At 51.5% G+C, this 24,977-nt stretch overlaps 1 protein-coding gene across 4 annotated transcripts in view; it reads left to right on the forward strand.

Moving 5' to 3' along the window:
* HECTD4 (HECT domain E3 ubiquitin protein ligase 4) overlaps positions 1-24,977 on the forward strand; it is a 120,861-nt gene that overhangs the window by 93,098 nt on the left and 2,786 nt on the right. For 3 of the 4 annotated variants that reach the window (XM_081123446.1, XM_081123448.1, XM_081123449.1), the window contains exons 54-75: positions 825-961; positions 1,823-1,983; positions 3,062-3,243; positions 4,057-4,262; positions 4,551-4,681; positions 4,978-5,183; positions 6,956-7,135; positions 8,771-10,077; positions 11,010-11,217; positions 13,275-13,498; positions 13,592-13,743; positions 14,732-14,838; positions 15,455-15,578; positions 16,933-17,123; positions 17,864-18,010; positions 18,827-18,946; positions 19,530-19,685; positions 21,258-21,361; positions 21,531-21,752; positions 23,705-23,871; positions 24,193-24,388; positions 24,675-24,897. In XM_081123446.1, the coding sequence (XP_080979572.1) occupies positions 825-961; positions 1,823-1,983; positions 3,062-3,243; positions 4,057-4,262; positions 4,551-4,681; positions 4,978-5,183; positions 6,956-7,135; positions 8,771-10,077; positions 11,010-11,217; positions 13,275-13,498; positions 13,592-13,743; positions 14,732-14,838; positions 15,455-15,578; positions 16,933-17,123; positions 17,864-18,010; positions 18,827-18,946; positions 19,530-19,685; positions 21,258-21,361; positions 21,531-21,752; positions 23,705-23,871; positions 24,193-24,388; positions 24,675-24,897 (4,851 nt within the window). The remainder of the gene's footprint in view (positions 1-824; positions 962-1,822; positions 1,984-3,061; positions 3,244-4,056; positions 4,263-4,550; positions 4,682-4,977; positions 5,184-6,955; positions 7,136-8,770; positions 10,078-11,009; positions 11,218-13,274; positions 13,499-13,591; positions 13,744-14,731; positions 14,839-15,454; positions 15,579-16,932; positions 17,124-17,863; positions 18,011-18,826; positions 18,947-19,529; positions 19,686-21,257; positions 21,362-21,530; positions 21,753-23,704; positions 23,872-24,192; positions 24,389-24,674; positions 24,898-24,977) is intronic. The other variant, XM_081123447.1, reaches the window with a different exon arrangement.

Genomic DNA, 24,977 nt, shown 5'->3' on the forward strand with positions numbered 1-24,977 from the left:
CAGCTCCTCTCTCCCTTAGCCTCTGGCAACTACTAAGCTACTTCCTGTCTCTAGATTTGCCTCTTCTGGGCAGTTGATATAAATGAAGTCCTACAACATGTGGTCTTTTGTGTCTGGCCTCTCACTTAACATAATGTTTCAAGTTTCATCCATGCTGTAGGACATGTTGGTACTTTATTCATTTTTATGGTAAATTAATATTTCATTGTATGGATAATATCCCATTTTTGTGTATCCATTCATCAGTTGATGGGCATTTGGGTTGTTTCTACCTTTTGGCTATTATGAATAATGCTGCTATGGACATTTGTATACAAGTTTTTATGTCAACATGTGTTTTCATTTCTATATGTAGCAATGGAATTGCTGGGTCATATGGTAGCTTTATATTTAATTTTTTGAGGAAATGCCAGATTATTTTCCAAAGTGATTGCACCATTTTACATTCCCACCAGCAGTGTATGAGGGTTCTAATTTCTCCACATCCTTGCCAACACTTATTATTGTCTGTCTTTTTATTATAGCCATTTCCTTAATGACTAATGATGTTGAATGTCTTCTCATGTGTATCTTTTCATTTCTTTTTGGAGAAATGTTTACTCAAATCCTCCCCCCATTTTTAATTGTCTTTGTCTTATTGAGTTGTGACGGTTCTTACAACATTTTGTTGTGTATCTTCCAGTCCAAGCTGTGTTCCTTTTTGTTTATAACTAAACTGAGGATATTGCTAAATGCTGTAGAGACATTTTAGACCCTAACATAGAGGGTCCCAAGATGATGATGGTACTTGCTCCTGAAAAACCTTCTTCCTCTACCCTTCTCAGGTCTCACGGTAGTGACTCGCTCCCCAGACAGCAATAATGTAGCCAGCAGCGCCGTTGGAACTGCTCTGCCAAAATTTGCCATCCGAGGGATGCTGAAGACCTTTGGGCTTCACGGAGTCGTCCTAGATGTGGATTCAGTGAGTGTACAGCCTTTTCTAGACACTGAGACTTTCATGCCCAGACTCCAAGGACTTTAAAATAACTATACATATGGATTCCTCTTCAAGTTAGGGATGAAGAAACCAAAGCTCAGTGCTGTCATACCTGACACCTTTCCTGAGATGAGCTCAGATCAGGGCTGATGGGTTATAAACTTCACTCTCAGTGCGGTCGGCTCCTTTAGACCTACCTCTGCCATTCTTTTGTCAGCCATGTTCAGACTCTCCCTACATGCTGTCCACCCAAGTTCAAAGGGAGAATGTAACTAACAATATTTTCAGCAATGGAAATGTATGAAAGTAAAAATTAGAAAAATAAGGAATTTTGTTAAAGTAACAATTGTTGTTTCTCAAGTAGTTTGACCCCCTTTGTTTTAATAATAACCCCTAAGCAAAAATTATGTTGGTATTTGAATCCAGAATGATATGCATGAGCTTACTTTTATTTTTCTAGCAATGAAATGAAGCTATCAGATAGATTCCCTACTTTTACAAAATTAGTACCATCAAAGCAATGAACTGAAAATTTACCTGGCAGCAATGTACGTTGAACTGTTACTGAAATATAGTACTATTCTTTTTAAATTTTTAACTCATAATTACATTGAAGCTCTTCTTTAATTTATTTTGCCAGTAAAAATTTGCCAACTGATATGAAAAAACTAAACATATTATCAAATACTAACCAGATGTCTTTGAACTTTTAGACTCAATCAGTGACATGCAACTAGCATTTACTGCTATAAAAGTTTGGTTTTATATGTATGTGTATGTCTTTTAAAACTAAGGGGAAAAAGTTAGTGCAGAAAAACAAGTAGACATTTCCTTTTACTACTGTAGGTAAATGAATTGGTGCAGGTAGAAACGTACCTGCGAAGCGAAGGTGTGCTGGTCCGATACTGGTATCCTATCGACATGTTGGAAAGGCCCCCAGCAGGCTACCGAAGGACTGCCACCAACGGGCTCGTCACACTGGACAATACCAACCTTCAAATTCACAGGTAAAATTGAGCCCTTCTTTCTAGTCACAGAAACCCACTTACTCTGTTTACCACTTGTGCCATTCAGCGTTGACAAAAAGGCTCTTCCTTCAAAGTGAGGAGTTAAGGAGAAGGCAGCTGGTAAAGATAACAGCACAGTTGCAGGACTTGGGAAGAAAAGTTGTGGGATGTAGTACCACCTGGCCTGTGCCGCAGGCGCTGTGCTGGGAGGTAGAGGGGTTAAGGGGTGGTGTCAGGCAATATCAAATGACCCCTGGTGGCTCCGAGTGGTTTTAGATTTTATGGATACATCAGGGCTGCTTCTCACTTTCCTTTTTAGTTAAAGTGCTTGATACCAGGAGAATGTTTAATTATGGTGATTGGCTACTAAAATATAGGGAGCCTCCTCTGTCCTTTGGTATTAGCCGGGTCAGATTCTTTACCAAGAGCTGGGACCTGCTTAGTCAGTAATGAGCCGTTATTCAAGGTGCATGCCAATTACTTCATAAATCCATCACATTAGAATGCCCACAGTGGATTTTTTATAACAGCTTTATTGAGATATAATTTACATACTATACAGTCGACTCATTTAAAGTAGACAAATTGATGGTTTCAGTATATTCACAAAGTTCTGCAACCAACACCAGTCAATTTTAGAACTTTTATCACCCCAAGAGGAAACCCTATTCCCATTAGTAGTCAGTTTCCACTCTCCCATCTCCTAGCTCAATCACTAGTCTATTTTCGGTTTCTATGGGTTTGCTTAATTCTGGAAAATTTGTATAAATAGAATCGTACATTGTGTGGCCCTGTGTCTGGCTTCTTTCACTCAGCATCATGTTTTCAAGGTTCATCATGTTGTATTATCAGCACTTCGTTCCTTCTTACGGCTGAATAGTATTCCATTGTACGGATTTACCATTACTCAGATATGGCATTTGGGTTTCCGCTTATTGTCTACTATGAATAACACTGCTACGAACATACATGTATAAGTTTTTGTACAGGCATATATTTTCATTGGGAGGCCTGCAGCCCAGTGCGGTGCAGGGCTGGGGCAGAGGCACTCAGTGATCCCCCTGCCTTTTCCCTGCAGAGAGCTGCTGCGGTGTGAGGCTGCGCTGGCCAGGCTATACTGCCGCGTGGCCCTGCTCAATATCTTCGCCCCCAAGCTGCCTCACTTGTTCACCCGCCTCTTCCACATCCCTGCCATCCGAGACATTACTCTGGAGCACCTGCAGCTGCTATCCAATCAGCTCCTCGCTCCTCCCCTCCCAGGTAAAGCTTGGCTTTGCTGCTGGCACTGCAGAAGTCAGCGTGGGGACAGATAGTCCCGAGAGTGAGCCAGGCCCCAGGCCAGAGTGGAGCTTAGTGTACTCCTGGTCCACGTGAGGGGGAGGGAAGATTTGAGCACAGTTCCTTTAGACTAGTATAGATACGCACTGAAGAACCACGATGTCTTGGCAGTGCTTTCTCACTCTTTGAAAAATGTAAATATATCACTCGCTTTACTCACTGATCTGTTAAGCATTCACTGAGCTTCCGAAACTAATTGTGGATCAAGGAAAATGAAGTATTATATATGAAATCTAGTCACTGTATTGTTGCCACAGACATTGTAAAGAAATGAATGTGTCCCTGTTATCAATTCCTCCAAAGCAGAACTGCTGATTCACTGTGACTTCAGGCAAAGCTGTTTTAATGGGCCAGCTTGTGTGTATCTGCTAACCTTGGGCACTTGGGGTGAGAGCTGATGCCCTGGTGAAGACTAAGTGATGAATCTGCTTAGCCCAGTCTTCCTTGGGCACCTTGGCCTTCAGCCTGCTCCCCTTGATCTCCCAGCTCTAGTACGAGAGCAAGAAGTGAGGGGACAGGTGGCACTCTAAGCCTAGAGGGCATCCCCCAGCTGTGGAGTCCCAGCCAGTCAGTGAGCGGCATCCCCCCCAAACTCCCCACTCAGCATCAGATTGGTAATGTCTGTTATCCTAGACATCATGTCCAAGCTCACCCAGCCTGGGTATCTGAACAGCCTGTTCACTGTTGCTTAAACCCTCACTGCCACTGGCTTCTGTGGTCCCTTCCTGTCAGCAGATGGCACCATCAGCTCCAGCTCCATCCTCCTGGCCCAGTCCCTTCAGCACTGCGTCCACTCCCAGAACTGCTCGGCCACAGACCTCTTCTACCAGGGCAGCTCCCGGACAGTGAGAGAGTGGCTCAGCGTAGCCATCACACGGACCCTGCATCAGGGCGAGGAGAGCCTTTTGGAGCTGACGAAACAGATCTGCTCTTTCCTGCAGGTAAGAGCCTAAAGCTCTAAGGTCCCTGAACTGGGTCCCTGTTTGTAATTGGGTGTCTTGTGGGCTTGTTAGAATGACACTCCTTCTTCCCCAAGCCCATACACCCACTGATCTCCTCTCTCTGACGCTCTGCTGCCTTGTCCTGTCTGTAGTGTCCTTCCTCCGAGGGCTTTCTTGTCCTCCTCTACTGTGACAGCGAATGGGTGGCTCTGCCCTTCGCCTGGAGCTGGGAAGATAAGAGCTCTCCCGTGTTTAGCCTGTGCCTCTCCTTGTTCAATGTCTCTGCAGACAGCACCAGAGCAGTTCCCCTCGGAAGAGTTCCCAATCTCTGAGTCCAAAGTCAGCATGGATGTTAATTTCCCGGGGGCCGCTTTTGTCGTCGTATCTTGCAAAGAAAGTCAGTCTGGATTCCGCAAAGAGTAAGTTTTCTCCAGATGGTGATGAGGAGAGAAAAGTAAAATAGATCCTGGGGTAATTGACAGAAGAAAATCTGAAATCGTTCTTGTTTTTCTTTATTGTTTACTATATTTGGAAATAATTTAGTTCTTGCATATTTTAGAAATTAGTCTTTATAAAGGGTGACCTTCTGAAATGTGGTGGGAATGAGTTACGTGGGCCCAGTTCTCACTCACCCTCCATCATGACAAAGCACCTGCTAACTCTCTGGTGTGCATGGTGGGCTCCCCTCACTCCCGTCCCTGTCCCTCCTTCTCAGCTCCTCTCTGTACAAGGCACCATGGGCACGTGTGCTCGTGTATGGGCTCGGCCACAAAGTGAAGCGAAATGGCCAGCTAAACCTCATCGAGGCCGTATGTTACCCTCGAGATGCGTCTCCGGCCAACACTGGGCTCACACCTCCCCCCACCACCAACCAGTACCCTTCAGTGATCCTCTCTACAGACAAGGTTCACATCAAACTGGGTAAGTCCTAAATCGGTGCATGTAATAAGAACAGCTGCAAGTCATTCTCTGTGTCCCTTCTCTTTAACGATAGAAGGGATTTGTACCTTGTACCTTGCTCTGTTCCAATTTCCTATCAGTAAAGAATAGGACTGCTTGGGGCAGTGTATTTTAGACACAGGAGATTAAAAGAGCTCCCTTTCCTGCCAGGCGAAGGCCTGGCAAACATTGCCCACACTACACTGGGGATTCCCTTTTCTTTCTCAGTGTGTGCTGGGACACCCACGATTTAGACTGACCCAAACATAGCCGTCTTGTCGTTTAGCTGTAATAATCCCAGCTGCCTTTCCTCAAGTTCTTGTTAAAACCTGCACCTCTCAGTTGTAATGTGGCTCCCTGGGGCACGGGCCTCTGTGTCAGTTCCCCATCTAAGTGGTAAACAACCCAGTGACCAGGCTGGGACGCCTGGCTGGTCTCGTCTCCCTGGCATTTTTTGTTAAGCCCCCATGGAGGGCTCCATCTCTGTGAATCCTGACTCTGTCGCCGACCGCGTGCTTTATGTACCACGCTGCCTGTGTCTGAGTAAGCATGCAAAGGAAAAGGAAACCTAGGCTTGGACCTGCACTGCACTCTCAGTATGTTTGACAGGAAAAGACAGACACTGGCTTGCTAGAGACAATTATAAGATATATTTGAACTTTCAGCCCAAAAAATGGGCCTTGGCTCCTCTGCAGCCCCAGTCCTGGGGACATTCCATCTGTAGGGAATGAAAGGAAAGGACAAGTCTCAATGACTTGGTCATTGCAAAATAAATCTCTTTATTAGAGTCTGTTTCTTCATAGCATTTTGCCTACACTAGCTGATTTTACAACTTTTTATTAAACACAGAGGATCTCTGTCTTGCCCCTCATTCCCAAGTAGACATTCTCATGTATACATGCACCCCAAAGTTCAGGCCTGTCAGCATGGTTCTTCCTGTCTTGGCCAAGACCTGATTCCCAGCTTATGTCTGACCAGTGTTTGCATGGGGGGTGGCATGGGGTGTAATGCACGTGAGGGCATCAGGCCTCAGCCTTTTCCTCTCACTGTAGGCAGCTTTGGTCAGATCCAGGCCATGGCAGTGACAGAAAATAATAAAAGAGAATCAAAGCCAAGGTCCTGGAAGTTCACTCTAGAAACCTAGTATAAACATAATGCTCTTATGGGATCGTAGCCACACCGAAGGGCTGATTATTTCTCTACCAACCTGGACTATTCCAATGCAGCATCTTTTAAAATTTGACCTACTGCCCAGCCAGGTGTGGCTCAGCATTTGAACATCAACCTAGGATCCAGGAGATCACAGGTTCGATTCCCGGTCAGGGCACATGCCCGGGTTGTGGGCTCGATTCCCAGTGGGGGGCGTGCAGGAGGCAGCCGGTCAATGACTTTCTCATCATTGATGTTTCTATCTCTCTCTCTCTCCCTTCCTCTCTCTGAAATCAATAAAGATGTATGTTTAAAAAAATCAATTCAAATCAAATCTGACCTACTGTTTTCGTGCTAGGTTATCAGGCTGGTTGGTATCTGCCTGACTGAGAATGTTTATCCTTCCCCGTTCCCATTGCTGCCATTTGTCCTATTGTCACATGGATAAGTGGGCTCCTTGGAGGATGTCCTGGCTCCTCCCCCTTCAGAGATGAGTGGCCCAACTTTCCGGCCCTGTTTCTCCACAGACACTTTGGAGGTCTTTTTCCCAGGCTTATTTTGATCAGGAGCTGCCAATCACTAGCTGTCCTCCTGGGCCCTTCTAGGAGTGTCTCCCCCTCCCGGAGCTGTGCTGGTGTTACATTCTCTGCCCCTGGAATTCCCACTGGCCATGGCCTTCGCAGAACAGCTGCTGTCCTGGAAGTCAGAGGACGGCGAAGGGAAGTCCGAAGATGAGCCTGATGCCATCCCAACCTCTGTCCTCCTGCAAGTGGTAGAGCTGCTGGGTGAGGCTTACCCTCCCTTGGGATCAGGGCCCTGGGGTGGCTGTCTCTGGGCTGAGGAAGGACCTTGCAACATGGGTGAGGGAGTAACCACAGGTAGCCCAGCAGGGACAGCCTCCTGTTAGGGTACTGCCATTTGAAGTGGGCTTGGGGAACAGAGTGTAAGGTGGCCTAGGCTTCCAAATCCATGATCTGCAGGGATTTCTATTATTTTGAGGGGTGGTAACTACCCATGAAAGGAAAATAAATATTCAACTTTAATAATTTTATCATCCTGAACTTTGAAACATACATGTATGCCGTCATTATAACTGGAGGTGAAAGGTGTGTACAGTGAATGGCATGGAAGTGAGTGATGTTGCAGAATCAGACATTACGACTCATAGCTCCCAAAAGGTTAAAGAGGTTCGCCTTTTGGGGAAACTAATGGAACGGTAAACTTCAGAGTTGTGCATTTACCGTATGTGAATTTACCTCAAAAAACCTGAATAAATATTCAACTTTAATTAATGATGTATCTGCTTAAGTGTTTAGAGATAAAACATACTAACATCTGCAACTTATTTTGAAATAACCAAGAACTTCACAAGAGTTTATGGATGAACAGAGGGAAGATGAATAGACGTGTAATACCACACATACAGCAGGAGTTCCTGGTGGGCATACACGGTTTTACTCTATAAGTCTTCCAAATTTTAAATTTTTTCATAATAAAATGTTGGAGGGAAAGAAAAAGTTGCAGACTCAGATGCCCTCAGAGGTCAGACTGATGTAAATGGAGAAATACAAGAGGAAAGTGGGCTGCGGGACTCCAGTGAACTGAGGACACGTGCCCTGTAGGGCAGCCCCTGGACCCTGCAACTCGACGCCACATAAGAATGGGGGCCAGCCCTGGCCAGGTCACTCAGTTGGTTAGAGCGTCGTTCCGATACACCGAGGTTGTGGGTTTGATCCCCAGTCAGGGCACATACAAGAATCAACCAATGAGTGCATCAGTAAGTGTAGCAACAGTTTGATGTTCCTCTCTTTCTCTCTCCCTTCCTCTCTAAAATCAACAAAAAAAATTTTTAATAAAAAGATAAATAGTTAGTTATGAAAGTCTGGCTAAATACCATTGCCTGACAGAGGCTCTGGGTCTGTGGCCCACTCTCTGTTCAGAGCATACAGCCCCAGGAAGGCTTTCTTGTTGACAAAATGAGGACTGAAAGAAGAGTGAAAAAGGAATGACTTTCAGTGTGTGTTTCTGTTATGTGGTGAAATTGGACTGTATGTCCCCAGTGCTGAGCATCCCACAGTTCGGGAAACATTGCTTTAGTGACTTGTCACCAACTTGCTTTCATAACCTCATGAGAAAGAAAATAATGATTTGGTCTCAGCGACAGGAGCCAGCGCCATGCAATCACTTGCTACTGGGAGTTAAGGCCACGGGCTCTGGAGCCAGCGTGGCTCTTCCTTTAGTAGCCGTAACCTTGGGCAAGGCCTTCAGCTCTGTTTCCCCATCTGTGAAATGGGGATAGACATGGTAGTCCTTGTCTCACGAGGTTGCTGTGAAGGGTGAATTTGTTCAAGTGCTTAGAGCAGTGCCCAGCACAGAAAAGTGCTCTGTGAGTGATTGCTACTGCTCTGTATTTGCCTCAGGGAACTTCCTGTGGACCACGGACATGGCGGCCTGCGTGAAGGAGCTCGTGTTCCACCTCCTGGCGGAGCTGCTGCGCACGGTGCACACGCTGGAGCAGAGGAAGCACCCCGCCGGCCTGTCCTCCTCCATAGCTCTGCAGCTGAACCCCTGTCTGGCCATGCTGATGGCCCTGCAGTCCGAGCTCCACAAGCTGTATGATGAGGAAACCCAGAGCTGGGTCTCGGGCAGCACCTGCGGGGGCTCGGGGACAGCAGCGGCCACCGACCAGGGCAGGTTCTCCACATATTTTCATGCACTCATGGAGGGCTGCCTGGCGGTGGCCGAAGTGACCCTGCCTACCAACATGAGTGTCACGGCCAGTGGAGTGACCTCAGCGACCGCCCCGAACCTCAGCGACTCCTCCTCCTCTTCCTCATCCTCCCCAGGACAGACACCGCAGAGCCCCAGCCTCCTGTCCAAGAGGAAGAAAGTCAAGATGAAGCGGGAAAAGGCCTCCTCCTCCGGGAAGCGCCAGTCCTCCCGCCCCATGGACTCGGACCCCGCCATGCTCAGCATTGGGGGCAGCAAGCCTGAGGACATGCTGTGGTTCCACCGGGCCCTCACCTTGCTCATCATTCTCCGGCACCTCACCAGGAAGGACCCACAGGGGCTGGGTGTGACCAGCGACGCCATCGCCGACGCCTGCCAGGCCCTGGTCGGCCCCACTGCCCACAGCCGCTTGCTGGTGATCTCTGGCATCCCCACGCACCTGGATGAGGGCATCGTCAGGGGTGCCATCCGCAAAGCCTGCAATGCCCATGGCGGGGTCTTTAAAGATGAGATTTACATTCCCCTGCAGGATGAAGACCCCAAGAAGCCGAAAGACAAAGCCGAGGGGAGTGATGGGAAGGCTGAGCCAGAGAAGACCCTTGGTTTCCCCAGCACAGATAGCTTGGAAGTCAGCACGTCCAGCAGCCTGACCCCCGCCATGAGTATCAGCGCCTCTGCCTCCACCAGTCAGGCCTCCATCTGCAGCTCCCAGGGCATCTCGCAGACAGTCAGTGACCTGTCTGTGGACCTGCTGCCCTCAGGCCTCGAGCTGCCCATCCCTCCTGGCTTGTTGGAACCCCACGTGGTGTCCAGCCAGGAGAGCCTGGACATCTCCCTGTGTAGTACTGGCAGCCTAGGCAGCCTGGGCAGCCTGGGGGAGCCGCTGGACAATGCAGAGACAGCCTCAGTGTCAGACGTGGGCTCCATGTACACAGTCACGTCTCTGGACAACCAGCCGCTTGCAGCGCGCCCCATCAAAGGCTTCGCAGTTGTGGAGGTAACTGCTCTCACGCCTCAGCAGCCACTAAAATCATGAGCACTTGGAATCCCTCAAGCCTCTTTAAACCTTCCAGTGTTGTAGAGATGACCTAATAGGTGGGGCTGGGGCACTTAAGGGGCTCCCTGGGCCAGCTTTTGGAAACAGCAATGATCTGTTATGCTGATTATCTGAGTTTGAGGTCACAGCTCTGTGTGCTATTCAGTCTGTCAGGAAGTAAACACAGCTCATTGCTGAGTGGGAGGGAGGCAGAGGGGCCAGGGTGCTGGCCTTTCCTGATGGTGGCCTCCGCCAAGTACATTCCAGCTCAGGCCCCACCAGTATCTTCCTGAAGGGGTGTTACAAACATTGCCATCACGGGGGATCACTGAGCGATGAGAACAGGCGCTCGCCATTGTCCCAGGTGGTACTGAGTGTCAGGTGATACACAGGTAGTCGGGTCTCATTTCCACTTCAAGATCCCACCAATCTCTTGGGCCTCCTTGTTTAGAAATCTCGCATCCTGAGACTTCCTGCACCCCTGTGTAATGGGGCCAGGCTCAGAGCAGATCTGTCCTCCCTCATCGGGTTTGGAGGGGAGCGCTGGGAAGTGTTTGCATGGCCCTGCTGGCTCTGAAAGGGGCCTCGAGGGTCCAGCGCTCGGTCTCCTCCCTAGAATCTCTTCTTTTACCTAGCTGCCTTCTTCCTGGGGACTTCCTCTGAGCCCAGCGAGGTAAAGCTGCAGACCTGGCCAGGGTTTAGCAGCAGATCTCCAGTTGATGTTTCCCTAAAGGTAGCACTGTTCATATGCAGGAGAGACTTCCCCAGAGGCCCCTCTCCCAAAGCTGAAGACGAGGAGAGGGTCCAGGGGAGGGCAGAAGGAAGCCAAGGTTGTTCCTGTGGAAGGAGGCCACTTTCTACTCCAGTCCTGACCCTTTTCCTTGTTCACACAGATTAGATCCCGAGCCAAAATCGAGAAAATTCGAGCAAGTTTATTTAACAATAATGACTTGATCGGTTTGTCAAGTTTGGATGGTGAAGACGAATTGATGGAAATGTCAACAGAAGAGATTCTCACTGTGTCTGTAGTAAATCAGAGTTTGTTTGACACTCAGGGGAGCCCGGGGTTAGAAGACTATTTCAATGACAAGTCAATTAAAGGTGGGTCATGGATTTTTAAAATATTTATTTATTTATTTATTTATTTATTTATTTATTTATTTATTTTAAATATATCTTTATTGATTTCAGAGAGAGGAAAGGAGAGGGGGAGAGAGAGATAAAAACATCAATGATGAGAGAGTCATTGATCGGCTGCTTCCTGCACGCCCCCGACTGGGGATTGAGCCTGCAACCCAGGCATGTGCCCTGACCGGGAATCGAATCCTGATCGCCTGGATCCTAGGTTGACGCTCAACCGCTGAGCCACGCCTGGCCGGGCATGGACTTTTTTAATTCATAGACTTCTTTTGAGCAGTTTTAAATTTACAGAGAAATTGAATGAAAATTATTCCCCCCTCCATTCCCAATTTCCCCTATTTTTAACATCTCATAGAGGAATTCTGGGGGCATTCCTAGGGTGTGTAGACTTAAGAAATGTTTTCGGGTGTTGGGGAGACAGGACAAGAGGTTCATCCCTTTGCTAATGGAAGATTCATTGTGTGTATCTTCATATGATGGAGAGAGAGCCCTCCTACCCTCTCCCGCTGTCAGGGCTGGAGGGCTGCTCCTGCCTCAGGCGCTGTGTGCCCCCCAGCCAGGGACACCAGGAGTGGCTCTTCCACAGCAGCTTCAGACCTGAATGTGGGCTCGTATTCAAGTCATGTTTCTTTTTACCTAGCCAGGCTTCCCCTTGTTCGAGTTCAAGTACATTTATTTTGTTCTGTCCTGTGGAGCAGTTACATTGCTGGTAATCGTTTGGTCGTGTGCTTGAGGACAATGAATGCCCCACCCTTTAAAACTAGTTCTGGGGAAGGAGCAGTTCCAGCTCCTGTTTCACACGTCCCACTTTGTCGTTCTGGCGGCCCTTAGGCAGGCCCACCCTGTCTGGCTTTCCCACTTCTTTTGCTATGATGCCAAGTGCTCATCCAGGACCCAGGCTCTGCAGGGGGCCCCAGAGCCGAATAGGGCAGAAGGCCCTGCCCGAGGCCAGCCACTCGCCCTGAGCTTCTGGCGGCAGCAGTTTTTCTTTTTTCGTTTTATAATTACAGTTCTTTGTGTGCTTGTTTTTATTTTATACTAGTCTCTCAATTTTTAATCCATGTTCTTTTTTTCTCAATCTTTAATATTGTTTGAAATTTCATAATAGGGTTGCTGAGTCTGGTTTTTTTTTGGTGTAAAAACTGTAATACTGAGTATGGGTTTTGTTGTTGTTACTGTTTCAAATTTTTATTCCCGAATCATGAAATTATGAAATATTCCCTCAGCACTGGGACTAGGGTGAGATGAGGCCTTGGGCACAAAACTTAGGGTGGGTCGGAAAAAATTTAATAATCTAGATAAATAATATTTTAATGAAATTTTTATAAAAGTCAAAATTAATGCATGATAAACAAAATATTAACATTTCAAATAAAGACAAAATCAGTATGGCTCAGCACAGTACGGTTAATATTTTGCTCATCACGGGTTTTTGTATTTTAATTTTAAGTTATTAAAATAGTGCATTAAAATATGTACCTTGACACTGAGTTTTGGGGACTTTGCGGCTGAGGGCCTGAGGGCTGCCTTGCTCTCCTTGCCCTGCTCTCATCCCTGCTCCCTTGTCGGCGTGTACTCCCCGCCCAGCCGCCTGTGGGGACCCGCCAGGCCTGTGGGAGACCTGGTTTCCTTCTGCCGTGATTGGGTTTTCCCAGCCATTTCACAGTTAGAACTTGAATTTATTTCTAGTTCCGACTCTGTTAGAGTCAAGCCTTCCTCATAGGCACTTAGTCTTTTAATGCATGTGCAACGTGCCTGCCACATGCGTTTTGCTCAATATTCTTTAAGTCGTGGTTCTGTTAACTCAGCTCCTAGGGCTCGGCCGCCTCTTCCTCACGCCTGTCCCCCATCCTCAGCCCAGATGCCCGCAAGGCCATGAGGCTATGATGGGCTCATCATCACCACTGAATGTCTGTTTCCCACTTTTAAAAGTAAATTGTTCGTAAAGGAACAAATGCAGGGTTTATCCTGACAGCCGCTCACAGCAGAATTATTTTTCCCCCTTCATTCTGTGACAGGTGAGAAGCTGGTGCCTGGGGCCCGAGAGGTACTGACAGAGATATTTAAGAGCTGCGCCCATTCAGAGCAGATGCTGAGCCTGACCCCAGCAAAGCCCATCAAAGTGTCTGACATTTATCTCAGCAAAGAGCAGATCAACTCCCAGACACCAGGCAACCTCCTCCACCTCTTCTTCACCACTGTCCGGCCTCCAAAGAAGGTGCTGGAGGACCAGCTCACCCAGGTAGCTGCCCCCGCCCCCCCCCCCATCGCACCTGGGCTGAGCCTTGGGTGGGCCTCGCGGGGAGCCTGAGGACCCATCTTCGGTGCTCCGCAGATCCTGAGGAAGTACGGTGTGCCCAAGCCCAAGTTCGACAAGAGCAAGTACAGCAAAGCTGGGAAGGAGCAGCACCCTGTGAAGGTGGTGAGCACCAAGCGGCCCATTACCAAGCCACCCGCCAAGGACAAGGCTGTGCTCAACAGCGTCAGGTGGGCATCTTCGGAACTCAGAAGATGGGCCGGGCAGGGGGCCGCCGGGGCCACCTCCTAGCTGGTTCCTGGGAAGCCAGACATCCTGGCCCTTCCCTGCTGCTGGGGTCCTTCCAGTCCTCGGCTCGTCAGCTGAAAGAGAGCATTCATTTCATTCATGAGAGTAAAATCTGGACCGTGCAGGCTGGGCAGCTCAGAGTAGAAACTCGGGTAGCAGAGTGGCACCTAGCAGGTGTCTCTGGAGGAATTGTGTAAATATCAGAAAAAAGGGGGTCTTTTTATTAATTGTATCTAAATGGTTTTGGGTTGTTTTTTTTAATATATCTTTATTGATTTCAGAGAGAGGGAGAGGGAGAGAGAGATAGAAACATCAATGATGAGAGAGTCATTGATCAGCTGCCTCCTGGATGCCCCACCCTGGGGTTCGAGCCCACAACCCGGACATGTGCCCTCACCAGGAATTGAACCTCAATCTCCTGGATCCTAGGTCAATGCTCAAATGCTGAGCCACGCCTGGCCAGGCTAAATGGTGCTTTTAAGTCAGGTGTGTCCAGTAGAGCTTCCTGTGAGGATGGAGCTCTGCTGTTTCTCGGCTGTGCTGTTCCAGGCCTTGGTCACTAGCCACACATGAGCAGTTGAAACATGTAAGTGCAGCCAAGGACCTGAACTTGTCATTTTAGTTTAATAACTTAAACTTAAGGAGCTACATCTGGCGAGTGGCTTCTTCCTGGACAGTGCTGCTCTGAGGTATAGAGAAAGTGTGAGAAGTGTTTCTTCAATATTTTCACATTTGACAGCATCATTTGCCCCGATAATTTGCTTAGTAAACTTTTCTGGGTCAGAACAGAGCTGACCTTGAACCCAGCCCCATTTGAACCCTAAGCTTTAGTTGGGGGATGGGAACCAATGCACGTGTGGGGTTCCGCATTTCCTGTATCAGGAGGAGGGGTGGCCACAGGAGTTCTGATTCCAGTGCTTTGGTTTACAGCAGATCTGCCTTAAGTGAGAAAAAGCCAACTGTGAAGCCCAAGTCCCCAGAAAAGAGCAAGCCAGATGAAAAGGACCCAGAAAAGTCACCCACTAAAAAACAAGAAGGTATGTGAGCACCGTGGGGCATGGGGGCAACTTCCTCCAGGGATGGGCTTTTGCCTGACCTGCTGGGTACCCTTGGACTTTAGTTTAGGCCAGGGCAGCATTGCCAGTGATGCTGGGGCAGCATACCTGGCCCAGGCTGCTGTCTTTGATGACCATGGGCTTAAAGAGGTCAAAATAGCAGCTCCAGAAATACCATATCCCCAAGGTCAAGAATCAATGATTGTATCTGAAAGTAAAGATCTGGATATCTGCTTGGAAATTCTCTTCCAGAAGGTTCTTTCCTGGGCATTAGGACTTTAGCCTCCTAAAGCCCAGGCAGAGTTGTAGAAAGCTGTTCTCATTGTCACAAAATTAGGAATGTCTGAGATGAGAGAAAAAGCACCTCACCGCTTGGTGACCAGACAGGTGATGTGAGGCTGCAGCTCGGGGACCCCATAAGGTTGAGTGATATGCATATGTGGGCAGTGGGCGGAGATGGTGGTTAACAGACCGGGGAGTGAAGGGAGACGGGAGGATTAGATGGATTGGGCCCTGAAACAGGACGACCAGAGCATGTTGTGTGGCCCCACTGTGTGCAGTTCTTACCAAGTTCCTAACCCTGAACACTTTCCATCAGTCCCTGAGGAAAAGTACCTGACCTTGGAAGGATTTCACAAGTTTGTTGTTGACCGAGCCAAGCAAGACATCCGTAGTGTGTGGAGGGCGATTTTATCCTGTGGTTATGATCTCCACTTTGAGAGGTAAGAGGTTGTCCCTCACCTCCTTTGATACCTTGTGTAGAAAGTGTTTTCGGCCACTGGATGCCTCCCCAAGAAAACACTCCCTGGGAGCCATTCTATCTGCCCTGTTTTAAATGCCTATTTTCTAATTTGTCATAATGGTTGAAGTGGGTTTCCAAACCCATTTGACACCAGACCCTCTTCTAAACAACAGAAATTCATTTTCTCACAGTTCTGGAGGCTGGATGTCCAAGGTCAGGGTGTCAGCTGGGTTGGTTTCTACTGAGGTCTCTCCTTGGCTTGCAGACAGTCACTTTTTTAAAAATTAATTTATTTTCAGATGGTCACTTTTGCACTGTGTCCTCTGTGCCAGTGCATCCCTGGGGTCCATCCCTCTTCTTGGACAGGACAGAGGTGGCCTGGCACCACATTCCACCACTCCCTGGGACTGTCCCTCCTTGTGTGATGTGCCCCATGCCATGGGCTCTGGAACTAGGGGCCCTTGTCCCGCCTGCCCCTTTTCTTGGGTTAATGGCCTGGCGTTTGTGGAATAAGGATTGTGCACTTAAGGAGACCCTCATGCATTTATGCAGCACCAGAGAGACATTCTGTGGTTCAGCATCCGGATAATCATGGGAACTTTTCAGTAAACATCTCTCCCGGACTTTTTCTGGGGTGGATGTTTTCAGTACCTTGAGGTGGGATCAGACCAGACAGGCTGCTCTGCCGTCTGCTTTTTTCACTTTTCCACATCATTTGTATTATTCCACCAAATGATCTAATGGCTGCCTGGCCATTAGGGGTAGTGTAATTTGCCCAGCCTGACACTGAGGTGGTGTCTGACACTGCTGTGGGGGAGGCAGCCCTACAGCGACGCCTCACAAACACCTTTGCCTCGTTGTCTGAGCAGCTATAGGTGAGCTCCAGGATGGGGTCGCTGGGTGAAGGGGAGTGGCTTCTGTCACACCAGCAGCTGGCATTGGTTGAGCCCTTCACATGCAGGCACCATGCTGCGTGCTTCACAGGTGTCCTCCCTCAGGTCTCATGCTGCTGCTGGCTCCATTTTATATGTGTAGAAACTGAGGCTCAGAACCTAGGCATGCTGTGGGCAGCCCAGATATCGCCCTGAGGGCTCCAGAGCCCCGTCCTTCACTGTACATCCTACTGCCTCTGTGCAGGAGGGAGGCACGTGTGGATGTGTGTCGCAGGCCTCTCCAGAAAGGTTGTACTGTTCCCACCCTTCCAGCCTGCTCAGCTCCAGGAAACAGCCTGGGAGGCAAGGCCGTCCTAGAAATGTCCCCCTAGATGTGGCCCTGGAGGAATCCGGCTGCCCTACCCCCGCGGCCCCTGCCCCATCTCGCCCTTCTGCCCCCAGGTGTGCCTGCATCGATGTCCGCCACGCGCACAAGGCCTCGAGGAAGTGGACCCTGGAGATGGACGTGGCACTCGTGCAGTATATCAACCGGCTATGCCGCCACCTGGCCATCACACCCGCGCGGCTCCATCCCCATGAGGTGTATCTGGACCCCACAGACACCACCGACCCCAGAGTGGCCTGTCTCTTGAGTAGGTGGCCCTGGGAAATGCCTTCCTGGACAGCTCTGTGCTCTGCCCTGTCAGGGAACCCCTACGATGGTACTAGGAATACATGCAGAAATAATGTGCATAGGAAAAGGACCTTCTCTATAAGTCTACCCCCGGAAAATGACCCATCACATGCTGGCAAATGGCCCCTGGACTTGTTCCTGTGCCTGTCCCCATGTGTACCCCAGGCTGCTGCTGCGCCTGTGCACTCACACTCAGCCAGGTGTCTGGAGCCCTTGCTCTCTCCTGGATACTGTGAAGGGAATCGTGGGTGAGGAATTGTCCCAACGTCTGCCTCTCACAGTTGGAGAGGAAACAGATGTTGAGGACAGACAAAAGACAGTGTGCCAGTGTCCCTTACTTCCTGGTTTAGATGTCACACTGGGGGACATCTGCACTGTTGTAACTTCCTATAAGTCGGTAATTATTTCAAAATTAAAAGTTTAAAAATAATATAATACACAGTCCTGGCCTGGCCCAGAGGTGGGCTGAGGGGATCTTGGATTCTTAGGGCCAGGGCCTTTGCTGGCCTGCCTGGGCCTCGCTCTTTGTCTCAGGCAAATTGGGGGGTAAAACCCACTGTGGGGTCCTCCTGGTCCCACTTGAGACACCCCACTCCTGGCGGCCCTCCCCAGGGGCAGGGACCACCTGAATTTGTTCACAAGTGGAGTCTCAGCCTCGCTCTGCTGAGACCCTAGCCTGACTTCCCCCCCGACCCACAGACGTGCCCATCGAGAGCCTGCGCCTGCGCTTCGCCCTGCTCCAGTCCCTGAACACCACACTGGAGACCTTCTTCCTGCCCCTGGTGGAGCTGCGCCAGACGCCCATGTACACCCACAGCATCGCAGCCCTGCTGAAGGAGGCCAAAGGTCAGTGCCTGGGCCCTCAGGGCCAGCCAACAGGCAGTGTCACCCTGCCATTGCCACCCTCCAGGCCGCTTCTCAGGATGATACCCCCACACCCAGCCCTATACCTGACATGCAGGTCTCCTTTAGAGCAGCTGGTTCACCCAAGAGCAGTTATTTGGTGCCCTGAAAACATGAATATGCTCTGAAAAAAATTAAACTTCCAAACAAGCGTTCAGCTGTTGGAAAGATATCAAGTTAAAGCTCTGCTTCCCAGAGATGGCCATGAACTGACAGGTGTCTGTCCTTCCAGACTTTTCTACGCACATACAAATAGACACACACACACTTTATTGTTTTATTTTTAATCAAAATGGGCATCATACGTTCTGTTCTGCAAGTCCATTCCTATTTCACCACCTGCTTCAGAGACCTCTGCTGGGCACACAGAACCACCTCACCTTGCTGACCACCGTGTTGGTGCCATAGTTTATTTCTTAGCCTTTTCTCTACTGATGGACACTTGGGTAGTTTTATTTTTTGCTGTTTCAGGAAATGCTACAGAAAACCTCTCTGATGTGCTTGGGTTTGTATTTCTGCCAGTTGGGTGTCTCCTGGGCGTGACAGAGTCCACGGGTTTGTGAGTTAACATTTGGGTAGATCTTGACAAAGTGTCCTCCAGAAAGTCCTAACCACTAAGGCCCCTACCCAGGGACCTAAAGGATCCCAGGAGAAACTAGACACACCCAGAGGGTGCAGCATGGCCTCAGCTGGGCCTTGGGTGACTGGGAAGGAAAGGAAGCAGCCCCACCCAGCCTCTTTCCACATTCCTCCTCTCAGGCCTGATCTTCTATGACACGAAGGTGACTGTCATGAACCGGGTGCTGAACGCCACCGTGCAGAGGACCGCTGACCACGCAGCGCCTGAGATCACTTTGGACCCCCTGGAAATTGTGGGAGGTAAGACTGGCTACACAGACCATAAGCGCAAGTAGCAGCGCTTGAACAATCAAGTGATTTCTCCCACATGAAAGAAGCCTCTAGCAGAAGGGAGTCCAGGGCTGCTGGGACAGTCCTCATTCGTCTGGCTGCTCTGTAGCTGTGCTGTAGCGTCCTTGCTTGAAGCTTCCACCTGCAGGGCCCTCGTGGGAGAGCTCTGCACTGGGCAGCAGGAGGGAGGGGACACCTTACCTTACATCTCCCCGTGCCTCAGTCTATGGCCGCAGCTACTGCAGGGGAGGGCGAGAAATGTAAGCTTCATTCCAGTTGGCCATGGACCTGCTAAAATCGAGGTCCTGCCACCAAAGAGAGGGGCCAGGAGACAAAGGGAAGGACAGGAGGGGTTGACACTTAGAGAACTGGGGAGGTAGCTCCACAAGGGCACCACACGGAAAGATGTGAAGAGGTTCCCAGAGCAGAGAGAAGGCAGAGGCTGGACGAGGGGGCAGGGCGAGGGCCAAGAAGCAAGCTGTCCTGTGGGGAAAGAGCCCAGCATGGCCATGGGGAGGGGGCAGGGGTTCTCAGTTCCTCTCTCTCTTTCCAGGGGAGATCAGAGCCTCTGAAAACTCCTACTTCTGCCAAGCCGCCAGGCAGCTGGCCTCAGTGCCATCGTCTCAGCTTTGTGTCAAACTGGCTAGTGGCGGCGACCCCACCTATGCCTTCAACATCCGCTTCACTGGGGAGGAGGTCCACGGTACCAGTAAGTGGCAGCCCCCACCAGCCCCCCAGCCAGCCAGGTGACAGTGGGGGCCGTGTTTGAAGTGCAACATTTTTAGCCTAAACTGCCCAGGATTTCCCCCATCTGCAAGAGTCAAAGTCACATCCTCACCACCTGCTCTGCAGAAGCCAGGACCATCCCAACCAGCCTCTCCAAGTCCAGCCCCCACGGACTTGCTGGCCCCAGGCAGGAACTGTGTCTGCTACTGGTCTGGGACCTCAGCCCAGGGCTACCCAGGCTAGGGGACTGCGCCTCTGCTCAGTGCCAGGTGCTTTTGCTGCTAAGTGGACCTGGACAGGACGTCCTCCATGCAGACTGGCCTTCTGCCCCAGGGGGTTGGTTGGGCAAAACACTTGTAAGTGCCCCACGAGAGGCAGGGCATCAGGAGCCCTTGATGGAAGTGGGACCCTCTGTCATTTCGCTCTGTAAGGACAAGGAAAAGCTGCCCAGAGAATGTTCCCTCATGGCCCTTTTGGTCATTTTTAGCCTCAGTCAGGAAATGTCTTCCACTTTGGATGGGAGAAGAAACCCAGCTGTGTGCTAGGGCGCACGAGGAAGGAAAGGCTGAGGGGCAGCTGTCTCCCTCCCACTCTGGTCCTGGGAGCACATCCCAGCAGTGGTGTCCCAGCTAGCACTGAGGCATCCTGTGTCGGGCCCTGCCCACCACCCTACACTCCTCAGAGCACCAGAACTGCACAGGATGCCAGCATTGTCCCACTTTGCAGATGGGTAACCTGGGCTACCTCAAAGTTAGGTAGCTTCCCCACTGTCGGGCAGCTACCGGGGGTGCAAGCCCAAGTTCGTCCAATTCCAAAGCCCCACCCTTGACCTTGGTGGCTTCAGCGGGCAAATCTCCTGCCTCCTCATGGAAGCTGAGTAAGGACCAGGCCCTGACATCTGTCCCCAGCAGGTCCTCCCCATGCCTCTGACCAAGTGTGCACAGTTGTCCCCAGAGCTTCCTGACCTTAGGGCACTGACCGGGACACACAGGGGAGAGGAGGCCACAGAGAGGAGTTTTGCAAGAAAACCACAGGCACCTTTGGAGTGGCCGCCGTGGGAAGCTGATCACTGCCCACTGTCCTTTGCACATGTTCACATGTCGTCCATTCACTTATGTGTTTACTGAACAAACCCTGAGCACCTGGGCCTGGCGGGAACAGTACAGAGTGAAACAGGCGCCATGCTCTTGGCTCAGGAGACAGATGTGCAGCAAACAAGCCCACAGATCAGTAAACTTGCAGCTGCACGAACTACCCACGTGGGGGTCTGCGTTTGATTTCTAAACTAGCCTGCGAAGTTGGTACATTATCCCACCTGATAAGACTGAGGGACTGAGGCTGGCTCGGGGAGCAAAGTGATTCCCGGGGCTGCCCAGCTAGTAAGTGACGGCAGGATTTGACCCTAGCATTCCTGGCTCACAGGCAGGTTTTATTTCCACTCCACCATAGCTTCAGTCAGGCCGGCCCATGAGTTGTGTTCCAGGCACGGACAGGGCATGTCGGGCCGGGGACACTGGTGGAGTCCCAGCGCTCATAGAGCTCCATCTGTCTGCAGGTGGCTCCTTCCGCCACTTCCTGTGGCAGGTATGTAAAGAGCTGCAGAGCTGCTCACTGTCGCTCCTCCTGCTGTGCCCCAGCTCAGCCGTCAACAAGAACAAGGTGAGGCGCCAGAGAGGCAGTGGCTCGAGGGTGTGCCCTTGCCAGCTCTGTGCCCTTTCACAGGCCTTCCTAGTATGGGCAGGGCCCACCCTTGCTGCCTGGCTGGGCAGCTCTTGGACACATGTTCCCAGGCTCACGTCAGTCACCACATCTCTGCCTCTACGTGCAGGGCAAGTACATCCTGACCCCCAGCCCCATCACCTATGGGGAGGAGCAGCTGCTGCACTTCCTGGGGCAGCTGCTGGGAATTGCCATTCGAGCAGATGTCCCTCTGCCCCTGGACCTCCTGCCCTCCTTCTGGAAGACGCTGGTGGGGGAGCCCCTGGACCCTGACCAAGACCTACAGGAAGCAGACATACTCACCTACAACTATGTCAAGAAATTTGAGAGTGTAAGTGAAAAGCACATTGATCCTAGGGGACAGCAGGGCCCTGGAGCAGCGCCCTGGGATTCTCCCTTATTGCCGCCACCATGACCCCAACTAAAGACTGGTGGGAACTCTGAGAGAACATTAGGACTGTGAGCCATCTCTGTCAGCAAGCCTCTGGGTCTCTCCCTGATGACAGCAGCCGACTGGAGGTGACCTGACCAACTCTGCTAGGCCTCCCAGGGACACAGGAATGAAGGGTTCCTGGCAACTGAATGAGCAGAGGTCTTGGGGTAGGAAATGATACAAGCAGACCCAGTTTCAGGGCCTTGTCTAGAGCACAGATCAGTTCTGGAGACCTCCTGAGACTGGAGGGAAGGCAGAGGGAATGGAGCTCTGTGTCCCTCCCTTCGTGCAATGGGACACAGCAATGTCTTTCCATCTCTCTCCACACAGACAAGCCCCCCTGGAGGGGATGTGGTTGGTGCCCGGGCTCTGGCTGAGCCTGTGGGAGCCACTCAGGTCTGTCTGTGGGTTCAGCATCATGAGGCCTGCCTGCCATGGGCCAGGCTCTGGGCTCACGTCCCTTCCTCAGGAAGCTCCCGGGCTGCTAGAGGGCTGTCCTCAGACATCCTCACCACAGGCCAGGAGGGAAGTGAACTCAGAGGGGAGCTGGCTGGAGCAGAGGCACCAGCGGAGCCCAGGTCTGTGCAGCTGAAAGCCTGTGCTTTGGGGCATCATGCACTCTCCTCAGGTTAAAACGCTGGGCTGTGGCCGGTGATCGAGCCCTTCCCCTTGAGGCCAATGGCCTTTGCTCGCAGGGGAGCTGGATTTGTGTCTGAGGCTGCCCTACGGGGACCTCAGTGAAGAGGGTTGTCAGCCGATTCCTCCTCCACTGGCACAAACCTGATGGGCCCTCTGAGGAGCCTCTTTGCCAGGCTCTCTGTAGTCATCCCCTCCGCTACCACTTGGGGGCAGACTGCTCAAGGGAGCAGTGACACCCAGATACTGCTTAGCAGTTGGCTTCTCGTCAGAAACAGGGATGATGGTTGTCCAATGGTTGTCCAACGGGTCAAAGGAGGGTGTCTCCATGGGCTGGGGATTTGTGAACACCCCCAGCACTGCTCTGAGAAGTCCTCCCGGACTGCGGGTGGCAGCCTGGACCTGGGGCAGGCAGGTGATGGAGGTGTCCAGCAGATAGCCCAGCAAGGCTTGTGTCTGAAAGGGGTGGGCACGGCCGCCATGGTGCTAGAACACCAGGAATACCAGGACTGCACCCGGGGCCAGGGAGGGGAGCGCACGGACCAGGAAGGAACGCAATCAGCTCTGTCGGTGCAGCCTGCACCGTGGGGGGAGGCTGCTGCACAGGACACGTATGTGCTCAGACCCTAACTCGCACCTTCACTGTCCCAGGGCTGCAGGTTTCTCCTCCTCTGGGTCAGATCCTGTCATCTCAGTAGCCCAGCGTGCACATCACTGTCTTTTGAAACCAAATGGTATCGTCCACAGATGGAACTGAGTCAGGGCTCTGCTGGCAAGGAGCAGAAAGCCCAGCTCAGACCAGCTTAGGAAAAAAATGTTTTAATGACTTGCTCTTAAAAGTAAATGTACACATATAGACTTGACTTCAAGCAGGGCTGAATCCAGGTGCTCAAATGGTATCATCAGTAACTGTCTCAACCTGGCCCCAGCGGGACGAGGTGAACCATCTCACAGTCATGTCCACACCAGCGAAAGAGGCTGCTGCTTCCAAACAGCAATGGGACCAGCCTGAGTTGGGGTCTCACATGCCCAGCCCTGAACTGATGGCAGGCTCTGGTTGGCCAGGCCCATGCCATGTGCCCATTCATGATGGCCAAGGGTAGCCCCCACCCAAGCTGTGCCTGGTGTTTGCCCATCTGGAGATGGGGGTTCCTGTCTTCCTGGGGGCCTTGGGAGTGGGATCAGCAGCCAGCCTCACCTGCCTCTGTCTCCAGATCAACGACGAGACTGAGCTGGAGGCCCTGTGCGCCGAGATCGCCTCGCAGCACTTGCCCACTGAGAGCCCCGACAGTCCCAACAAGCCCTGCTGCCGGTTCACCTACCTGACCATGACGGGCGAGGAGGTGGAGCTGTGCAGCCGCGGCCGGCATATCCCTGTGGCGTGAGTGTGCACACGGGGCCGGGCTGACCGAGCTGGCTGGCCCGGGTCTAACAGTGGCACCTGGGCGTGGGCAGCAGCACAAGGGCTTGGGTCAGGTGTCAGGCAGCTCACCAGTTGGGGGGAGATGAGGCGGGAAAGATGGTGGCCTGTCTTCAGCAGACGGGTGTTTATATTAAGACCAGCTCTGAGGTGGGTGACACCAGAGGCTGGAGAGGAAGAGTTCATTGAACTGCCAGGGCTGGGAATCTGGGTCACTGGGCCCTAGCAGCCACCTCCTGAGCTGCCACAGCCTCCCCCTCACCTGTGCCCCGGCCCCTGCAGGTGGGAGAACAAGGACGTCTACGCGGCTGCCATCCGGAGCCTGCGGCTACGTGAGCTGCAGAATGAAGAGTGCGCCGCGGCCGTGAGGGCGGGCCTGGGCTCCATCATCCCCCTGCAGCTGCTCACGACGCTCAGCCCGCTGGAGATGGAGCTGCGGACCTGCGGCCTCCCGTACATCAACCTCGAGTTCCTGAAGGTCAGTGACCTGTCCCAGTGCTTCCTGTGCCCCAGTACTGTCCTCCTCGCATGTGGGAGGGCTGTGCTCATCCCCATCTCACAGCTGCTGGGTCCAGTGCCCAGGCCAGTCACACAGACAAGCACTGGTACAACTACCTCTGCAGTCACTGTCATCACAGTGATCTCCCTGTGTCCTGCGGCCATCACTTCCCTGCTGCACTTTGTCCTGGGATTGAACCTGCCCTGAGGAGGCCCTGGGTTAGCAGAGGCCCAGGCCCACTCACGTCTGGGCCCATCTTCCCCAGGCCCACACCATGTACCAGGTGGGGCTGATGGAGACGGACCAGCACATCGAGTTCTTCTGGGGGGCACTGGAGATGTTCGCCCAGGAGGAGCTGTGCAAGTTCATCAAGTTTGCCTGCAACCAGGAGCGCATCCCGTTTACCTGCCCCTGCAAAGATGGGGGCCCTGACACAGCCCATGTGCCCCCGTACCCCATGAAGATCGCCCCTCCAGATGGCACAGCAGGTACTCCCTCCCCCGGTCACATTCCAAGTGGGGACACAGGCCCTTCTCTGTTTGGAGCCAGGCCCCGCGTGAGGGAACAG

This window comes from Miniopterus schreibersii (genome assembly GCF_964146895.1).
Source record: "Miniopterus schreibersii genome assembly, chromosome: 20".
Taxonomy (NCBI): domain Eukaryota; kingdom Metazoa; phylum Chordata; class Mammalia; order Chiroptera; family Miniopteridae; genus Miniopterus; species Miniopterus schreibersii.